At 41.6% G+C, this 16,365-nt stretch overlaps 1 protein-coding gene across 2 annotated transcripts; it reads right to left on the minus strand.

Moving 5' to 3' along the window:
• Positions 1–2,756: 2,756 nt before the first annotated feature.
• LOC111962544 (WD repeat-containing protein 1) lies at positions 2,757–15,991 on the minus strand. Of its 2 annotated transcripts, none has more exons than XM_023985699.2 (15): positions 15,868–15,991; positions 15,000–15,121; positions 14,650–14,740; positions 14,230–14,377; positions 13,290–13,470; positions 10,078–10,155; positions 9,596–9,676; positions 6,916–7,149; positions 6,273–6,360; positions 5,707–5,863; positions 5,178–5,265; positions 4,892–5,002; positions 4,450–4,623; positions 4,060–4,204; positions 2,757–3,453 (listed from the first exon to the last, which is right to left on the minus strand). In XM_023985699.2, the coding sequence occupies exons 1-15, from the start codon at positions 15,881–15,883 to the stop codon at positions 3,347–3,349; spliced, it is 1,821 nt and encodes a 606-aa protein (XP_023841467.1). In that variant the 5' UTR covers positions 15,884–15,991; the 3' UTR covers positions 2,757–3,346. The 2 variants fall into 2 exon arrangements, with proteins under 2 accessions (XP_023841467.1, XP_070299084.1); XM_070442983.1 differs by having other exon boundaries at positions 5,707–5,858; positions 6,268–6,360.
• Between the last annotated feature and the right edge of the window lie 374 nt (positions 15,992–16,365).

The raw sequence follows: 16,365 nt of genomic DNA on the forward strand, positions 1-16,365 counted from the left end.
TTTGAGATAATTCAAAGTAGCCACGGTTTGCCTTGATGACATCTTTGCACACGCTTGGCATTCTCTCAACCAGCTTCATAAGGTAGTCACCTGGAATGCATTTCAATTAACATGTGTGCCTTGTTAAAAGTTAATGTGGAATTTATTTCCTTCTTAATGCGTTTGAGATAATCAGTTGTGTTGTGACAAGGTAAGGGAAGATATACAAAAGATAGCCCTATTTGGTAAAAGACCAAGTCCATATTATGGCAAGAACAGCTCAAATAAGCAAAGAGAAACAACAGTCCATTACTCTAAGACATGGTCAGTCAATCCGGAACATTTCTAGACCTTTGAACGATTCTTCAAGTGCAGTCGKAAAAACCATCAAGCGCCATGATGAAACTGGCTCTCATGAGGACTGCCACAGGAAAGGAAGACCCAGAGTTACCTCTGCTGCAGAGSATAAGTTCATTAGAGTTGCCAGCCTCAGAAATTGCAGGCCAAATAAATGCTTCAGAGTTCAAGAACAGACACATCTCACCATCAACTGTTCAGATGATACTGCGTGAATCAGCCCTTCATGGTCATATTACTGCAAAGAAACCACTACTAAAGGACACTAATAAGAAGACTAGCTTTGGCCGAGAAACAAGCAATGGACATTAAACCGGTGGAAATCTGTCCTTTCGTCTGATGAGTCCAAATTTGAGAGATGTGTTTCCAACTGCTGCATCTGTGAGACGCAGAGTAGGTTAACCAATGATCTCCGTATGTGTGGTTCCCACCGTGAAGCATACAGGAGGTGTGATGGTGTTTTGCTGGTGACACCGTCAGTGATTTATTTAGAATTCAAGGCACACTTAACCAGCATGGCTACCACAGCAATCTGTAGCGATACACCATCCCATCTGGTTTGCGCTTAGTGGGACTATCATTTGTTTTTTAACAGGGCAAGGACCCAACACAACTCCAGGCTGTGTAAGGGCTATTTGACCAAGAAGGAGTGATAGAGCACTGCATCAGATGACCTGGCCTCCACAATCACCCGACCTCAACCCAATTGAGATGAGTTGGACCGCAGAGTGAAGGAAAAGCACCCAACAAGTGCTCAGCATGTGGGAACTCCTTCAAGACTGTTGGAAAAGCATTCCAGGTGAAGCTGGTTGAGAGAAAGCTTTGCACACTCTTGGCAGTCAAGGCAAAGGATGGCTACATTGAAGAATCAAAAGAATAGATTGWTTTGTTTAACACTTTTGGTTAGTACGTGATTCCATAGTTAGGGTTAGAATTAGGGTTAGGGCTACAATGTAGAAAATATTAAAAATAAAACCCCTTGAATGGTTAGGTGTGTACAAACATTTGACTGGTACTGTATGTGCCAAATTTGGTGCTTTTATCAAAACATCATTAAGCTTTGCCACCCCACCAAAAGACATTCAGCACTTCGCTCTGACAAGAACAGCATGGAGGCATCAAGAGAGTAAACGAGTAATGAATGAATGGGCGACAATTTCTTAGCAAGGCATACATACATTTACCCTGTGATCCGGGCAACAGGTAGCCTAGCGGTTAAGAGCGTTGGCCCAGTAACCGAAAGGTCACCATTCAAATCCCGAGCCGGCAAGGTGGAGAAATCTGCTCTTCTGCCCTTGAGCAAGGCAGTTAACCTCAAACAACTGCTCCCCAGATGCCGATTAGGGCAGCCTCTCGCACTCAGTTAAATGTGAGACACATTTCGGTTGAATGCATTGTTGTGCAGTTCCCAAAAGGTCACATTGGAATATGAACGTATCATTCTTCACATGGTTAAATACAACACAAATCGGATGGGGAGTTAATTGGGTTAAAACAGCAAGTTTGTCACTGTAGTTCAATGTTTCAATTCGGTTTTTTTAACATTGCGCAATCTGGTGCATGACCAAAGTCCAAAATATTTATAGTCGAGGTGGCCCAAAAAACATTAAGGTCCCGCGCACTCAGAATAATAATTTTTGAATAGTTGCATTATATCTTAAGGAACAACTAACACAAATGGTGTGATCAGAAGTCAAACGTCTATCACTTGAGATTTGTTATTCATTTACATTTAAGTCATTTAGCAGACGCTCTTATCCAGAGCGACTTACAAATTGGAAAGTTCATACATATTCATCCTGGTCCCCCCGTGGGGAATGAACCCACAACCCTGGCGTTGCAAGCGCCATGCTCTACCAACTGAGCCACACGGGACCATTCCTCTATTCCTGAAAAGTTATACTGACCACTACAAGAGAGTTTGATTTTGGAAGTCCTGTAGACCTACGCGCATGGGTTCTCCAATCATCATAAAGCAAATTGTCACCCCTTGATTAGCCCAGTAACTGGTACCCATTACCCTCCTGGTAATGAGATGTTTAACAAGCACAGTTAGCAATAAGCATGAGTAGCACGAAATGGACATGAGTTGCTAGAAATGCATAAAAATTTATTTTTGTCATTAATATTATGAATCACATCCTTACCCTCCTGGTAATGAGATGTTTAACAAGCACAGTTAGCAATAAGCATGAGTAGCACGAAATGGACATGAGTTGCTAGAAATGCATAAAAATTTATTTTTGTCATTAATATTATGAATCACATCCACCCTCAGAAAAAAAAAAAAAGTGGAAGCATCAAAAAATATATAATAAAAAGTGAGACGCGGGAGCATCGTGAGGCAAAACAAACACACAGCAACAGTACAGGAGCTTCTTTGAATACATTATTAATTTCTTTGTTGTTTAAAGTTCCTATTATTGCTCTACCAACCACATTTGTTCCAACTAGAAATTGTGAATTACAACAAATTATGGAGTCAAAGAAAATTGAGAACTAAATACCCACCCCCATACAAYTGGTAACAAACTAACAGGCAAGCAGTTGGAGGGCCATTCATTCTCAACGCCATTCAGGATTGTAACCAAAATATACCTCCATTATTTTCAATAAGGACTTAATTCAATTCATAAATTGAATTTCATTTAATTCCCTGAGTTGAGATGAAATGACCCTCCAACAACACAGACAGGCATTTCAGTTTTAACTGAGATAAGGCTGTTGCCTCTGGAATGTTGATCTTAAATTGGTTCTCTTGATCAGAAAAGCTCAAGATATCAAGTGCTGCTATTTGGGTCCTTTTCTTTGTTRGTGGATTAATTAATCATTTAAAAGCTTCAAAGAATAAAACAGCGTTGGGACTTTGTTTTAAATATGAGCTTTTCCCTACAATGACAGACTGACTATTTCAGGGGTTGCTGACAAGAGACCATCAATTAGATACAGAAAGTGAAAGGGAGAGAGGTCTACAGTAGTCCTTGTCCCTAATGATCCAGTCTTGTGACGATCAGAATTTAAGAGTCCACTGCTTGACGCTGGCGTCATGAGAGGTGGTCACTAGAGTGTGCTCATCTATCCAGGCCAGGCCACTGACATGGTGCAACCTGTGGGCATCTGGAAAGGGATGGGAGAACAGTCATTTCACAGTGACACAGCCAAAAAAAACATAACAGGGCAAATGACTAGTTATCAAGAGATGTCATAACACTAACATTTTAGAATTGGGAGTGCATATACAGTATGTGTTACTGCTAAAAAGTAGAGTGTTTGGTTTTCCACTGAAAAGTGTGAGCATTTGGACTGTCTTCCTGCAGAAGACAGGAAGGAATAATGCTGACTGCCATCCAGTGGTGGTGAATATATTTCTTTTGGGGGACATTTGAGAAATTCTGCAAGATTCATCAGCAATGGTAATAAAAACCTAAGATGCTTTGTCATTTGTCAGAGGCACTGAAAAGGTATATTTTTAGCTATTGTTGTCCAGACAATAATCTAAGTACCTGCAGAAAAAGGTATATTTAGCTACCAGCGCTAAATGTTGGCTACAGAAAGGAGAGGTGGTGACACAGTATCCATTCAAACCATCCGTTTCCATAGTGCTGGTTTGAAATATCTGGATACGGTTACACAGGGGCTTTCAATATCCCGACAGGGGGGGGGGGGGTAAATCAATATACTTTGTGTATACCTCTGCTCACTGAATACTATTTTGGCCCTCACCTGGGATCTTCAGTCTCTTGTCTGCGTCATTCACTGTCCAAACATAGACCATCATGTCCATCCCACCACTGGCAAAGTGCTCGTTGTCGGGAGACCAGGCCAGGGTGACCACTTTTGCGTGGTGTCCATAAAAATCATTTTTGACCTGTTGAAGGGGGAATAAACAGAAATGGATGCAGAATCCACCATGGAAAATAAAAAGTCTACTCCACACGACTGATTGATATTCATAAACCCAAATGGCATTTGCTGTTCATTGGGCTTTAGGAATACATTTCTTGTAAACACGTTTATAAGTCTAGCATTCAGGACAGCGAATACGGAAGAACACGTTAATGAGGCTTGTTTTTGCAAATTTTGCTTCAGAGGGACATGCGAGAGGCTGCGTACCGAGTAATTGTCTGCCACTGTGAAGACTGTGACGACCTTCTTCTCGTCAGTGACGGCCAGGTAGGCGCCATCTTTGGAGTAGGCCATGTCTGTGACTGGCCCCTTGGCCTCCACGCTCTTCCCCTCGTCCTTCAGAGTGTTGCCTTGGACAGAATACAAGCGGACCTTTCCATCCTGCCAGGAGGAGAGCGAGAGGTGGCAATGAGAAATGACAATGACAAGGGGAGAAATATATAGTAGTTCGATCTGACCCAGTTTTAAGTACATTCTGAAGTGTTTCATAGCAATGATTAATTGTGCCCCTGATGCAAGTGTAAACATTAGACTGCTTGACAATTTGACACAAGACATCGRCCAATAGATCTTGAAATTCTATTTRTTCTGATCCAACACCACAATATAATAGTTCCAGTTCAAATGAAGTTGCRATAGGAAGACTTACTGCCCCGCCCACTGCCGCAGTGCTGCCCCCTGGGTGGATTGCTCCTGCTTCCGGCTCGTAGTCCAGACTGTCCAGCGTGAACACCTTCTTCTTGTCTTTCAAAAACACCACCTGAGGACCATCACACACACAGTCAATATTAACATTATCTAGCACAGACAAGCCACAGACCCATTCTGAGTCAATTAAAAATTCATTTTGACCCACCAACCCAGACTACAAAACACTCCAACTATGACGCCTGCATGACATGAGTGGGCACACGTCAGGAGTTGACTTGGGTTACCTGTCCGATGCACACAGRCAAAGCGAGCCCCCCTGCTGCTACTGACACATGTTTAGGTTGGACGTCCATCTTTACCAGGTTGGAAGCACTGCCAAAAACAACAAAGTACCATAGAATCCTTTTTCCATTAAACATGGACCTTTAAGTCCTCTGGGTGAAAAATATAAGTCTGATGTCAATAGATCCCTATTAACGTGCACTTTCCCCTCTTAATAAAATGTAACGGTGTATCAAAGGATGTGTCAAATATAGATGTTGCTCCGGGTTTATAAATTAACATAATGTATGACATCAAAACTGCTGGAGCTTGCCCAATGAGAATAAGTGAAAATCTTGAAAGCAGGCAGTATTATRACAAAGCTACCCCAACTACAGATAAGAATTCAACATAAAAATATTCCATAGGAAGCTGTTCAAGAGTTCGGTGAAATGTATCCCTCTCTCATATCAGGATAAGTCCCAAAAATCACACACTACGCCAAGTGCACTTCTGGCGTTCTACCTTAAAGTCGATCGCGTCTGGACCCACCTGTATTCTTTCTTGGTCACGCTGGTGAAGCGAACCGTGTCGTCCATGCTGCAGGTCACCAGCTGGTCAGCATCGTCCACAGCCATCTTGGTGACCAGGTTGCTGTGGCCCTTCCCTGAGAAGTCGTTGTTCTCCCCGGTCTCTGCGTCCCAGTAATGTGGAGGCCACGGTTAAGGATCATCTGACAGACCAGGAGAGGGCAGTGGAGCAGGTCTCATGGGCTTAACTTAAACYCAAGGGACCATAAAACCATAACAGCGGTGTGGGCCTCCTGCTAATCTACCCGAGACGATGACATCAGCAGCAGCTATGGGACACATGCAGAAATGGCTATTTGATTTTATGCGAGTCTTCATAAGTGCCAATCATGCTGTTGGATTCTGCATACACAAGGCCTTGACTATTACACCTTGAGGGTATTTATTAGCCTCGTGATCCAAATGCCAATCAGACCCCATTATATAATTCCCATTCACTCAGGGGAAATGGACTCAGCGGAAAGCGGCGCTCATGGTTAATAGGCCTCAGTGTTGACACAGCATGCCCTCCTCCCAGTGAAAGGATATTGATGTGCCCGTCATGGCTGCCCGAGTAGATGTAAGAACGCCCCCCGTTTTTGTGAACCGTCAAGGACTGAATGGATTTGCTGTGACCCTGTAAGGCACATGATAAAGAGAGACGTATTGTTTAGCACCCAGTCATCAAATGATTAGTGGAGCAGAACATTCATTCAGTTTGACTCAAAACCATCAGTTGTGACACTTTCAGTTCGGGCACGATTTCAGCATTTCAAATCAATAAGCAACTTTTAGCGTTCTCCAGAAAACTGTCAAATTAACTATTGAATTTTGGTGACTGCCGAGAACCACTTGTATGCCATTTCCTGTCCTGTCACTGAGCTACGTGCARGTGTCGAGCAACAAGTGGCTTGAGAATCATTTTTTAAAGGACGGTTTTGTGATCAGGATACAGATGACGTTCATAGAGTGCTTATCATGTAAATAAATCTGCTAGGGACCGTTTCTGGGCGGTCCGTCAATATCAGGAGATAAAGCCTGCCAGTTGTGTCTGTAAAGAGTTCAAAAGAAAACCCTAATCTTAACAACCCCTCCAGCCCTGACTCTGGATCCCCAACTCCTTTAAGCTGCTTTCACACTATGAACATAACATTCTGAAAATTGTGTAGTGTTAAAGACGCTTTGGGCTGACCTTGATGGTGCGGAGCGGCCGGTCAGGGTTGCTTTTGTCCAGGTAGTTGATGTAACCAGACAGGGAGACGCTGAGCAGGTGGTCCTTCTGCCACAGGCAGCCCAGCTGCTGGTCCATGACGTCAGCGCCCATGTTGAAGGTGGTGAGGGCRGTGCTGGTGCCTACGTCCCAAAGCTTCACCGTCTTGTCGCCCGAGGCAGAGATGAGCTGGGAGCTGTCGGGGCTCCAGCTCACCTGGAGGAGAACAGAGGGAAGGAGTGGACACAGGGTCACAGATTGGAAGCGTCGAATCACTGTCGGTTATCAGTGCTTTCAGCAGAAACCTGTTCAGCTACGGTTTCACTTGTGGTATAAACATGTCAACTTTCCTTCCTCAAACTTTAGCAAATAAAAATGGAAGCATCGAGTAGAAGTAAAATAATCCACAAATATGTATAAGATTTCATGTGTTAATTGACTGTGCCAGTGATAAGATCAGTAATTATGTTTATTTATCTCAAGGCCAGGAACACAGGCTTAGGCTGGTAAACTTTTAAGGAACTGAGGAATCATTGTGTAAGACAAATTAGAAAGACTAAACCTGATTATTATGTAACCGCTCTTTCGGATAGTAATGGGAACCTGGCTAAATTAAAAAAATAAATGCACATTTGGAAAACTCAAATCCCTAAAGGGTTCTACTTCCTCCGCCAAAACAAATTAATTCAGACCCTGGCCTCATTACAGAAAAAAAGCCATCATTGATGCATTAAAAACCACCATTTTATTTCAGTGGGCTCTCTTTGAAAGAACTTAAGCCCACCATCGTGAATATTGGTCTGGACGCTGATAGGGGACTATTTAAAGTAAGCTTTGACTATTTACAGAAAAATAAGTTCTGGATGCTTTGCTAGCAATAGACGAGAAACCCACAGGGGCGGACAAATTTGATCCTGGTCTGTTTGTGTGCAGTGCCCATCATTGTTGGCTCAATAACACAGTCTTTATTTAACATTGTGAACAGGAAATACTCAAAAAGTATGGAAATTAGCTCGRGCCACTACATAAGGGCGGGGATAGTAGTGATCTTCATTGTTGACCCATTTCAAGTCTTCCTTGTCTAAGATTCTTGAATCCTTGGTAAATTTACAACTTTGCRATTTAAATCTGAGAAATGTATTTTGAATATAAACCAAATCAGGGTTTAGGCCTGGGTGTAGCACCATTTCAGCAACCACTGTAGTTAATGAGCTTGTCAATGCTTTAGARACAAACTAAATACGCTGCTTTGTTTGTGGACCTGTCAAAAGCTTGATACTGTRGATCATGCTATTTTATTGAATGAGTTGTCATTGATAGGCCTGAGCTCTGACGCCTGCGGTTATCGTGATTGATGTGGTTAAATCTGAATTTAAGTACAAAAAGGTGTACCACAGGGGTTGAGCGTCACTATTTATATAAAAACCATTGGTCAATCTGTTAAAAATTGTAAACTTCATCTATATGCCGATGATACCATTATGCATGCTATTGACCTGACCGTAGATCTGGCTCTGTTAAAACTGATCAGATTTTATAGCTATGAAGGAAACCCTTGCTGATTTAAAAGTTGTGCTTAAGACAGGCAAAATTAAATGCATGTTTTTAAACTCGATAGGTTTCAGATGAACTACATGTTCACTCAGATGGTTCTCCAAATGAACACGTTCCCGCATATACATACTTAGGCATTTGGATTAATATGGATAAGACGTTACATTTTTTATTATCTGGTTATTTAAAGTTGGAAGCAGATTATTCAGTCAACCTTATCTGTTCTTGATTATGTGATATTTATCAAAGCACAGCTGCTACTACCATAGTGCCCTTAGTTTTGTTACAGGTGACAGTTTTGATACTTATCATGTCATCCTGCAACAAAAGCTTGGCTGGTCTTCGCTAAAGCTTGGCTGGTCTTAGACCTGTAGATCTCTACATTAGGCCCCTTTTGTTTACAAGGCCCTACTTCCTGAATTTCGTCTTATCCAACACTGCTGTTGAAGTACAGACACACCCGAGTTGCATAACCCATTCACAGGATTGGTTAACTCTTGAGGTTCCTACAGTCTCCACTGAGCTAGGTAAAGCTGCTTTTAGTTGTGATGCACTCTATTGCTGGAACAAAATTTAAATACATTTCATCTTGATGTTCTATATATACACACACACACTTTTTATGGGGGGGGGTAGAATGTCAATATTTCTGTTGTATATACAGGGCAAATTTGTAAAAGAGACCTAGGTCTCAATATCTACCCTGTTAAAATAAAAAGGGTCAAAAACATTAATGGGAAGAAGAAAAAAAAAAGCATTGTTGGGGTATACAAGATGAAAAAATAATTCTTAGGGGGAAATGAAAGTAAGTAGGTCTTCTTTTCACAGGAATAGATTGCACTTCTAATTTGAAAAGGAAAGCATCCATTTAGCTTGTTTACATTCAAGCCCCTCTGGAAGACTACATGGCCACTTTAATCTGGACTGGGTGTTCACCCCCTCATCATTGGAGCCTGACAAGTTATGCTGAAGGGGAAAAAAAAAACACAAGTTTCCATTCTCAGCAGGCTAAAGTAAAAACCCAATGACTACACGTTTCAAACCACAAGTCAGAGTTAAACGTTGACGTGGAAAATAAAAACGATACGGAAGCCTGTGAGGTACTTACGGCATAGACTCCTCCCTCGTGGGCCTTGGCTCCGCCCAGAGCGCAAATCTTCTCACCAGTCTTTCCGTCGTACAGGAAGATCTAGGAAAACAGAGTAACGAGTAAGAACCAGCAACATACGGTTAAATTGCATCCATTCACCATCAGGAAGAAACACGTGACTGCTACTGCCCTACAGTCAGCAATTGTGGCTTCACTGAAATGTATCTGACAAAATGTGCTAATTCACAGCTGTTTTCCTACTGTACTCTTACTCCCCTCTACCAAACTAGAACTACACTCAACATCATATGTATTTTGGACAGTGAAGCTACATTTTATTTTAATGGGGCACTATACTCCAGAATTTTGGATTTGAGATCAAATGATTCATATGAGGGGACAGTACAGAAGGTCACCTTTTATTTGATATTTACATTKATCTGTTTTAGCATTTAGAAATGAGAGCACTTTATGCATCTAGTCCCAGCTCASATACTCACCTGACCGTCAGCGCCAGCCGTACAAAACCGGTTCCCGTCTGGAGAGAAACGCACGCAGTTGACAAACCTGCTGTGGTCCTAGGATTGGGTAGAGAAGGAGAGATTGTTAGACACTTTCAGGCCATTCCAAAAAGCAGGATTATAAAGTTATAAAGCCAGAACTTTTATAAAAAGTCAAATATAACTCTGGATTCTCTGGTTGATTTAAGAGGGCTACATTTGTATATTGGTTGTTGTCGCCAAGTCAATTATACCGTGTCAAGTTTAAGTCTATTTSTTGAAAATATTAAGTTATTTCAAGCAGCTTACTCATTGGTCCAGCTTTCAGGAACAGCCACCCCCTTCTCTTTTAAAAGAGAATATGCACACACAGAAGGGACAACCTACTACTGGAGACCCTTAGGGGAAATACAGAGAAATCTGTTTCATTTCATAAAGCTCCCTTTTCAACCTGCAATGACACCCATCTGKTAGATCAGATAAGTCTCATTTATCTTGTCATGGAACTAAACGGAGCTCAGAATACAAATGTTTTCAGCAATCGTGAATTMCCAAAGCACTTGATCTAAACGCAARGCTCTTAAGATGCCTCCATCTAGGTGTGCATGCTGGTTAGACGAATCAGGTTTGAGAAACATTTACAGACAGACGCAACATTCTGACACATTATCTTGTCCGGTTTGACTATTGAAACCACATCTAAGGCCTATTTTTATATCACTGAAAGGGGTATCCCTTAGAGTCCTAACAGAGGAAATGGTATAGTGTTCAGCACTACAATCTACAGCAACATTGCTTAAAGAATAATTACAGCATGGGAGTAAACAGACATATGAACAGTGAGTGTGTTTGTTTAATGTTCAGCTCATTGCAAGGCTTGCCATGATTTGTGAATACACACGTCAAGSCAAAGCATGACACTTAGCTCTGCCCAAAATAAACAAAAGCATTTATTTTYTTAGGGTCATCTCCCCTCTCACCAGATTTGTTGCCAAGCTACCCTATGGCACTCAAATTGGGATGTGTAAGAACTGAATGTATATGGATGTGGTCCAAGACAACAAACAGTGATTGGTGGTAGCCTGTTGCAAAGCCAAGTCKAAACAGACAGCTTTCTTGCTAAAAGGGCAGTTGGGGGAAATGCAAAAAAATTGCTTAACGATGACTGCGCCAAGACCGGTAGTGTWTGGTAGGCATAATGCACCAAAATGTTTTTACTGAATAAGTTGGTAGTAGACTGTACTTCCCTTTTTGAAAATGTAGAAATGCCGTTCACAAATATAAACAGATTTTAAAGGGGGTTGTGGACTATGTAACATGTGAATGTACACACAAAAAAATAAAAAAAACATACTGTGAAAGCAAAGAGTGGAACAAACTGAGAACCACTCAAAAAAGTAGCTAAGAATATAAATGCGTAGGCCCAAGACKAGAGTACTTCCTTGACCACATCGCTATATGTACACTACAAATGGAGAAGGCTTTTGGTTTCRGTTCTGGAACCCTTTAGACGTCAGAAATAAAAACATTTGACCAGACTAATTCCAGCAGCAGCGTAGCACAACAAACAAAGTATATCTCCTCTCTTTTACYAGAAACCAAAGTAGACTTGAGGCCTTCCACGGTCAACAAATGTATCCAAGTATACACAACAGGGGTAACCCGGCCATAGGACAAACACCAAGGGGCCAATTCAGACTTAAGAAATATACATCCACAGGTGTGGCATATCAAGAAGCATGATCATTACACACGTGCACCTTGTACTGGGGACAATAAAAGGCCACTCTAACATGTGCAGTTATCACAAAATGTCACAGATGTCTCAAATTGACGTGCTGACTGCAGGAATGTCCACCAGAGCTGTTGCTAGAGAACTGAATGTTTATTTCACTACCATAAGCCACCTCAAACATKATTTACAGAGAATTTGGTAGTACGTCCAACAGGGCTCACAASKGCAGACCACGTGTAACCATACCAGRCCAMGACCTCCACATCCAGCTTCTTCACCTGCACAAACTACCAGAAACTATCTTGGGGAAGCTCATCYTCCTCACCAGGGTCTTGACTGCKGTTCGACGTCGTAACCAACTTCAGCGGACAAAATGCTCATCTGGCACATTGGAGAAGTGCGCTCTTCGCAGATGAATCCTGGTTTCAACTGTACCGGTCAGATGGCAGAATGGCATTGTGTGGGTGAGCGGTTTACTGATGTCAACGTTGTGAACAGAGTGTCCCATAGTGGCGGTGGGGTTATGGTATGGGCAGGCATAAGCTACAGACAACAATTGCATTTTATCAATTTTAATGCATAGTGATACCGTGACGAGATCCTGAGGCCCATTYTCGTGCCATTCATRTGCCGCCATCASCTCATGTTTCAGCYTCATGCACAGCCCCATGTCGCAAGGATCTGTACACAATTRCTYGAAGCTGAAAATATCCCAGTTCTTCCATTGCCTGCAGTGGGACAACATTCCACAGGCCACCAACAGCCTGATCAACTCTAWGCAACAGAAATGATGGTCACAWRWMWWMWAWMYKYMCWMRMYWGAASAAKWYKWMKKWWSWWMTKRRKSRKYTSWMYWYWKKWRKYWWMAMMKSSKSSKYYKMWWRRTRKTWWMAWSWYRWYRWWKMTAYWAWKWRRMKWYWWYTTYRWWRWTWTWWWWRWMTTSWMRYMWYWAAKAAGTGTAATTTATKTTTACAATTCCCTTATCCAAACAGATGAATCATTTACCTAGKTCTTATCAAGTTGTAAACTACAGTGCATYGAGAGTGGTGGTATTTCTATCGGGGGGAAATTAAGTAGATGGGATGCTTCTTCCACTTGGAACAGGTAGGTTCGCTAGAGCTTATTCGTGGTTTCCTCATGTGTAAAGGTGGTGGAATTAAYTTCAGAATACGGCGTCTCTGCCACACCTTTATTTGATCTACTCCACAAACGAATAGCGGGTGAATACCATGCTATTCCCTTGCTTAAGTTAACGGTCAGCTATGCGTGGAAAGAAGTGCATAAAAGGAAATTAGGGTCTATTTACGTGCGCTTAACTCAGGTCGGAATTCCCCCAAGTGAATCCGGCCTATAGTATCAAAAGTCAATAGTCAGGACAACAGTTAGAGACCTATAGACAAGTCCCTCCCAACCACACACTGATGGACATTGAGAACCAATTCCAATATTTTCTCGGGAACCTCACACACACACTCACTGTGATTGAGAACTTGAACTTGAAAGGTGGTCCCTCAAAGAAGGCTCCACAATTGTCATCGCTTCCGGAGATCAGACGGTAGGGGCGAGTCTGCTTGATATCTACGCTGTTGATGACTTTTGAGTGGCCTGAGATCTCTCCCACAGAGGAGCCAGTGTCCCACAGGAACACAGCCCCGAACCTGGGAGGAAGAACAAAAAAAAAAAAAAAAAAAAAAGAGAGACAGGAAATTACAAAACATTCACTAAGAGCCAGAATCAAATCTAAACAAGTCATTCACAAGATTGCGAAGTTCCCATTATCCAATAAGAACAATTCATTCTAGGGAGAAAAAAGTAATAAGTATTCATGTCCCAAATTGCAAATATCTCATWAAAAAATATTTWAAAAAGTCTAAGACATGATATGTCACATACTGGAATATTGAATTTATCAGATACTGGGATGTTCACTTTAAGAACAGGGGTGGCCACTACTATTTCAAGAGAAGTAAGCTTTTGTTCCAGCCAAGAACCAACATGCCAGGTTGTGTTCAGAGAAAATTGTTTCTATAAAAAGGATTAAAAAAATTATATATATATATATTTTTATAGAAACTATATATATATATATATATGTATCACCTTAACCAAAAATAAGCATTATTATTGGGATCTGTTCCAAAACAATGTCTTGTGCCTACTAAAAACAACCCTGACTCAGGTTCTCAAATTCAATCAGGTGTGTTAATGTTGATGTGGAACAAAAGCCTGCACACCCTGTAACTCTCCAGTAGACGTGTTGATGACTGCTGACCTAAAGCTTATACAATTGTCAATGACATTCAACCATTGTTCACCAATGTGTACATACTGCACTGTTAGCAAAACCTGTGAGCTTATTTGGAAGACAAGTGTGTAGGCTCCATGTCCCTGTCCTGCACTAGGCCCTATAGACTCACTTCTCACGTCCCTCTCCCACACAAGCAATCCTTTTGCTGTCCTCAGTCCATGCGATGTCCTTGATTTTCCCCCCGAAAGGCTGGTACTCATACTTCAGCAGGTGTTCCTTCTGGGTAGTGTCCCAGATACGGATCTTACCAGACACATCTGTAGGAAACATTACATTTGAACGTCGCAGATTTGGCATCACTCCCATGAAAATTATCTCCGGCCATTTGGCTCTATGCAAATTACAGAATCTCCACAGAATAAACATGCATGAGATGACTCTAGGTACATGCAAAACATCTATAGCTGGTCTTTTCACCATTCACAATGAAGATGCCAAATCCATTGACAGAAGAGATGCGAGTGAATTGGAAAAGCTTTCCTGTTTCTTGGCATCTGAAGCATGACAAGACATGATAACCCATAGCTACCTCCAGAAGCAATGTAGAAGCCACTGGGGGCGTACTTGGCGACAGTAACCTGATGAGGGTGCTCAGTGTAGATATCAGCTATGGCAGGGTTCTGTCAGAGATTAAGCAGAACTCTAACATTGGTACAGGTTGTCTCACACCCACACCAGCCATCCCAAGAATACTTTTTAAATGCACACAGCTGCAATATGGACTGGGGAAGAGGTTATATCCTATAATAAATCTGACCAGGCAGCCCAGATCACATATTTTACTCTCCATGAACACACTCAGATATAGGCCTATGAGTTTAAGGTTATCAGCAGTCAACAATGTGTCAGGTGATACATTGACTGGATTGAAATAATTACATTAATGTTCCTGATGATTACGCTCTTTCCATTGGTATAGAGGAAGTTGTTGCCTTTGGGATCGCCACCTAGGACTTTGGCGACTCCTCGTTCCATCTGCGGGAGGCTGGCAAATAAATGCTCTGTGTGAATGACACGGAAAAGTGTGTTATTATTATTGCTATCTGATTATAGGCATGGTATAGGTTAGTCTAGGCATTGACCTATGTGGTTGGTAAATAACCCACACAACGATAACAGCGGTTGTAAAAACGGACAAAGCAAAACTGTACTTCAAATCAACTCATACAAACTGAATTACACTAGCTTGTATTATGTAAATATGCCAGGTCATTGAAATAAAATATATATATATTTTTTTTTTAAACAAAAAAACATTTAACTAGGCAAGTCACATATTGTAAATAGCAGTCTAACACAAAGACAATCATTAAATAGACCGACATCTACCTCTGCTTTTAGTTGATCAATGTAAAAATGTCAACTATGCGCGCGACTGTAATATATTTGTGGAAAGCACGCACAACGACCCACATTATGTGAATTGTCATATTGCGTTGCATACTTCGTATGGCAATTTCAAAACCGAGTAGGTTCACTTTCAAGCGCCATCCAATAAGAGGAAAATCACCTCAATTACGGATGCGTAGCTATTTATACACAGGAACCTTGGCAGCGGTGTGGCGGCTTTCAACACAAGAAACGTGATTGAAAATGCAAATTGGGCGAGGTTTGTGCAATATACACGAAGCAAGCTAGCTAGCTAGCTGCTTCTCCAGTGAAGCACTTAATTTGTTACGAGGAAGCGATTAAAGGACCATCTTTATTGTATATTGTTTCAAAAAGCAAAATAAATTAAACGACTTACTCAATTCATATGACATGTTCGCTGATTTTGTATTAATTCCTCCAAATGAATGAAACACCAAACCTCTCTGATCCACCGGCTAGTCTAGACTGCTAATCGCACAAACACGGAAGCAAACGCCACTCTCGGTATGCCTGGCGTTGCCCATATATAGTAAACTCCGACGCGAGCAGCCGCTGACTTGCGATCACTTGCCTATTGAGGAAATGACGTTTGCTTGAATAGTGTAGTTTAAGAAGATACCCAACAAGGTAAATAAAAGACACTTTGACACTTTGCCCCAGAGGTTATGGATGATGTCATGACAAATAAGTAAAAATAACTATTTTAAAATGTTAAGCAGCTATCAGCATTGGGTGTGGGGATGGGGGATTCCCAGGTGTATTAATGGCTGGTGATGTTAATGAAGGAAAACTGAAATCCCTTTTAACACATTTCTACCAACGTGTCACCTGTGCAACTAGAGGCAAAAACAACTCTAGATCACCTTTACTCCAC

Source organism: Salvelinus sp. IW2-2015, linkage group LG1, assembly GCF_002910315.2.
Source record: "Salvelinus sp. IW2-2015 linkage group LG1, ASM291031v2, whole genome shotgun sequence".
NCBI classification, from domain to species: Eukaryota; Metazoa; Chordata; class Actinopteri; order Salmoniformes; family Salmonidae; genus Salvelinus; species Salvelinus sp. IW2-2015.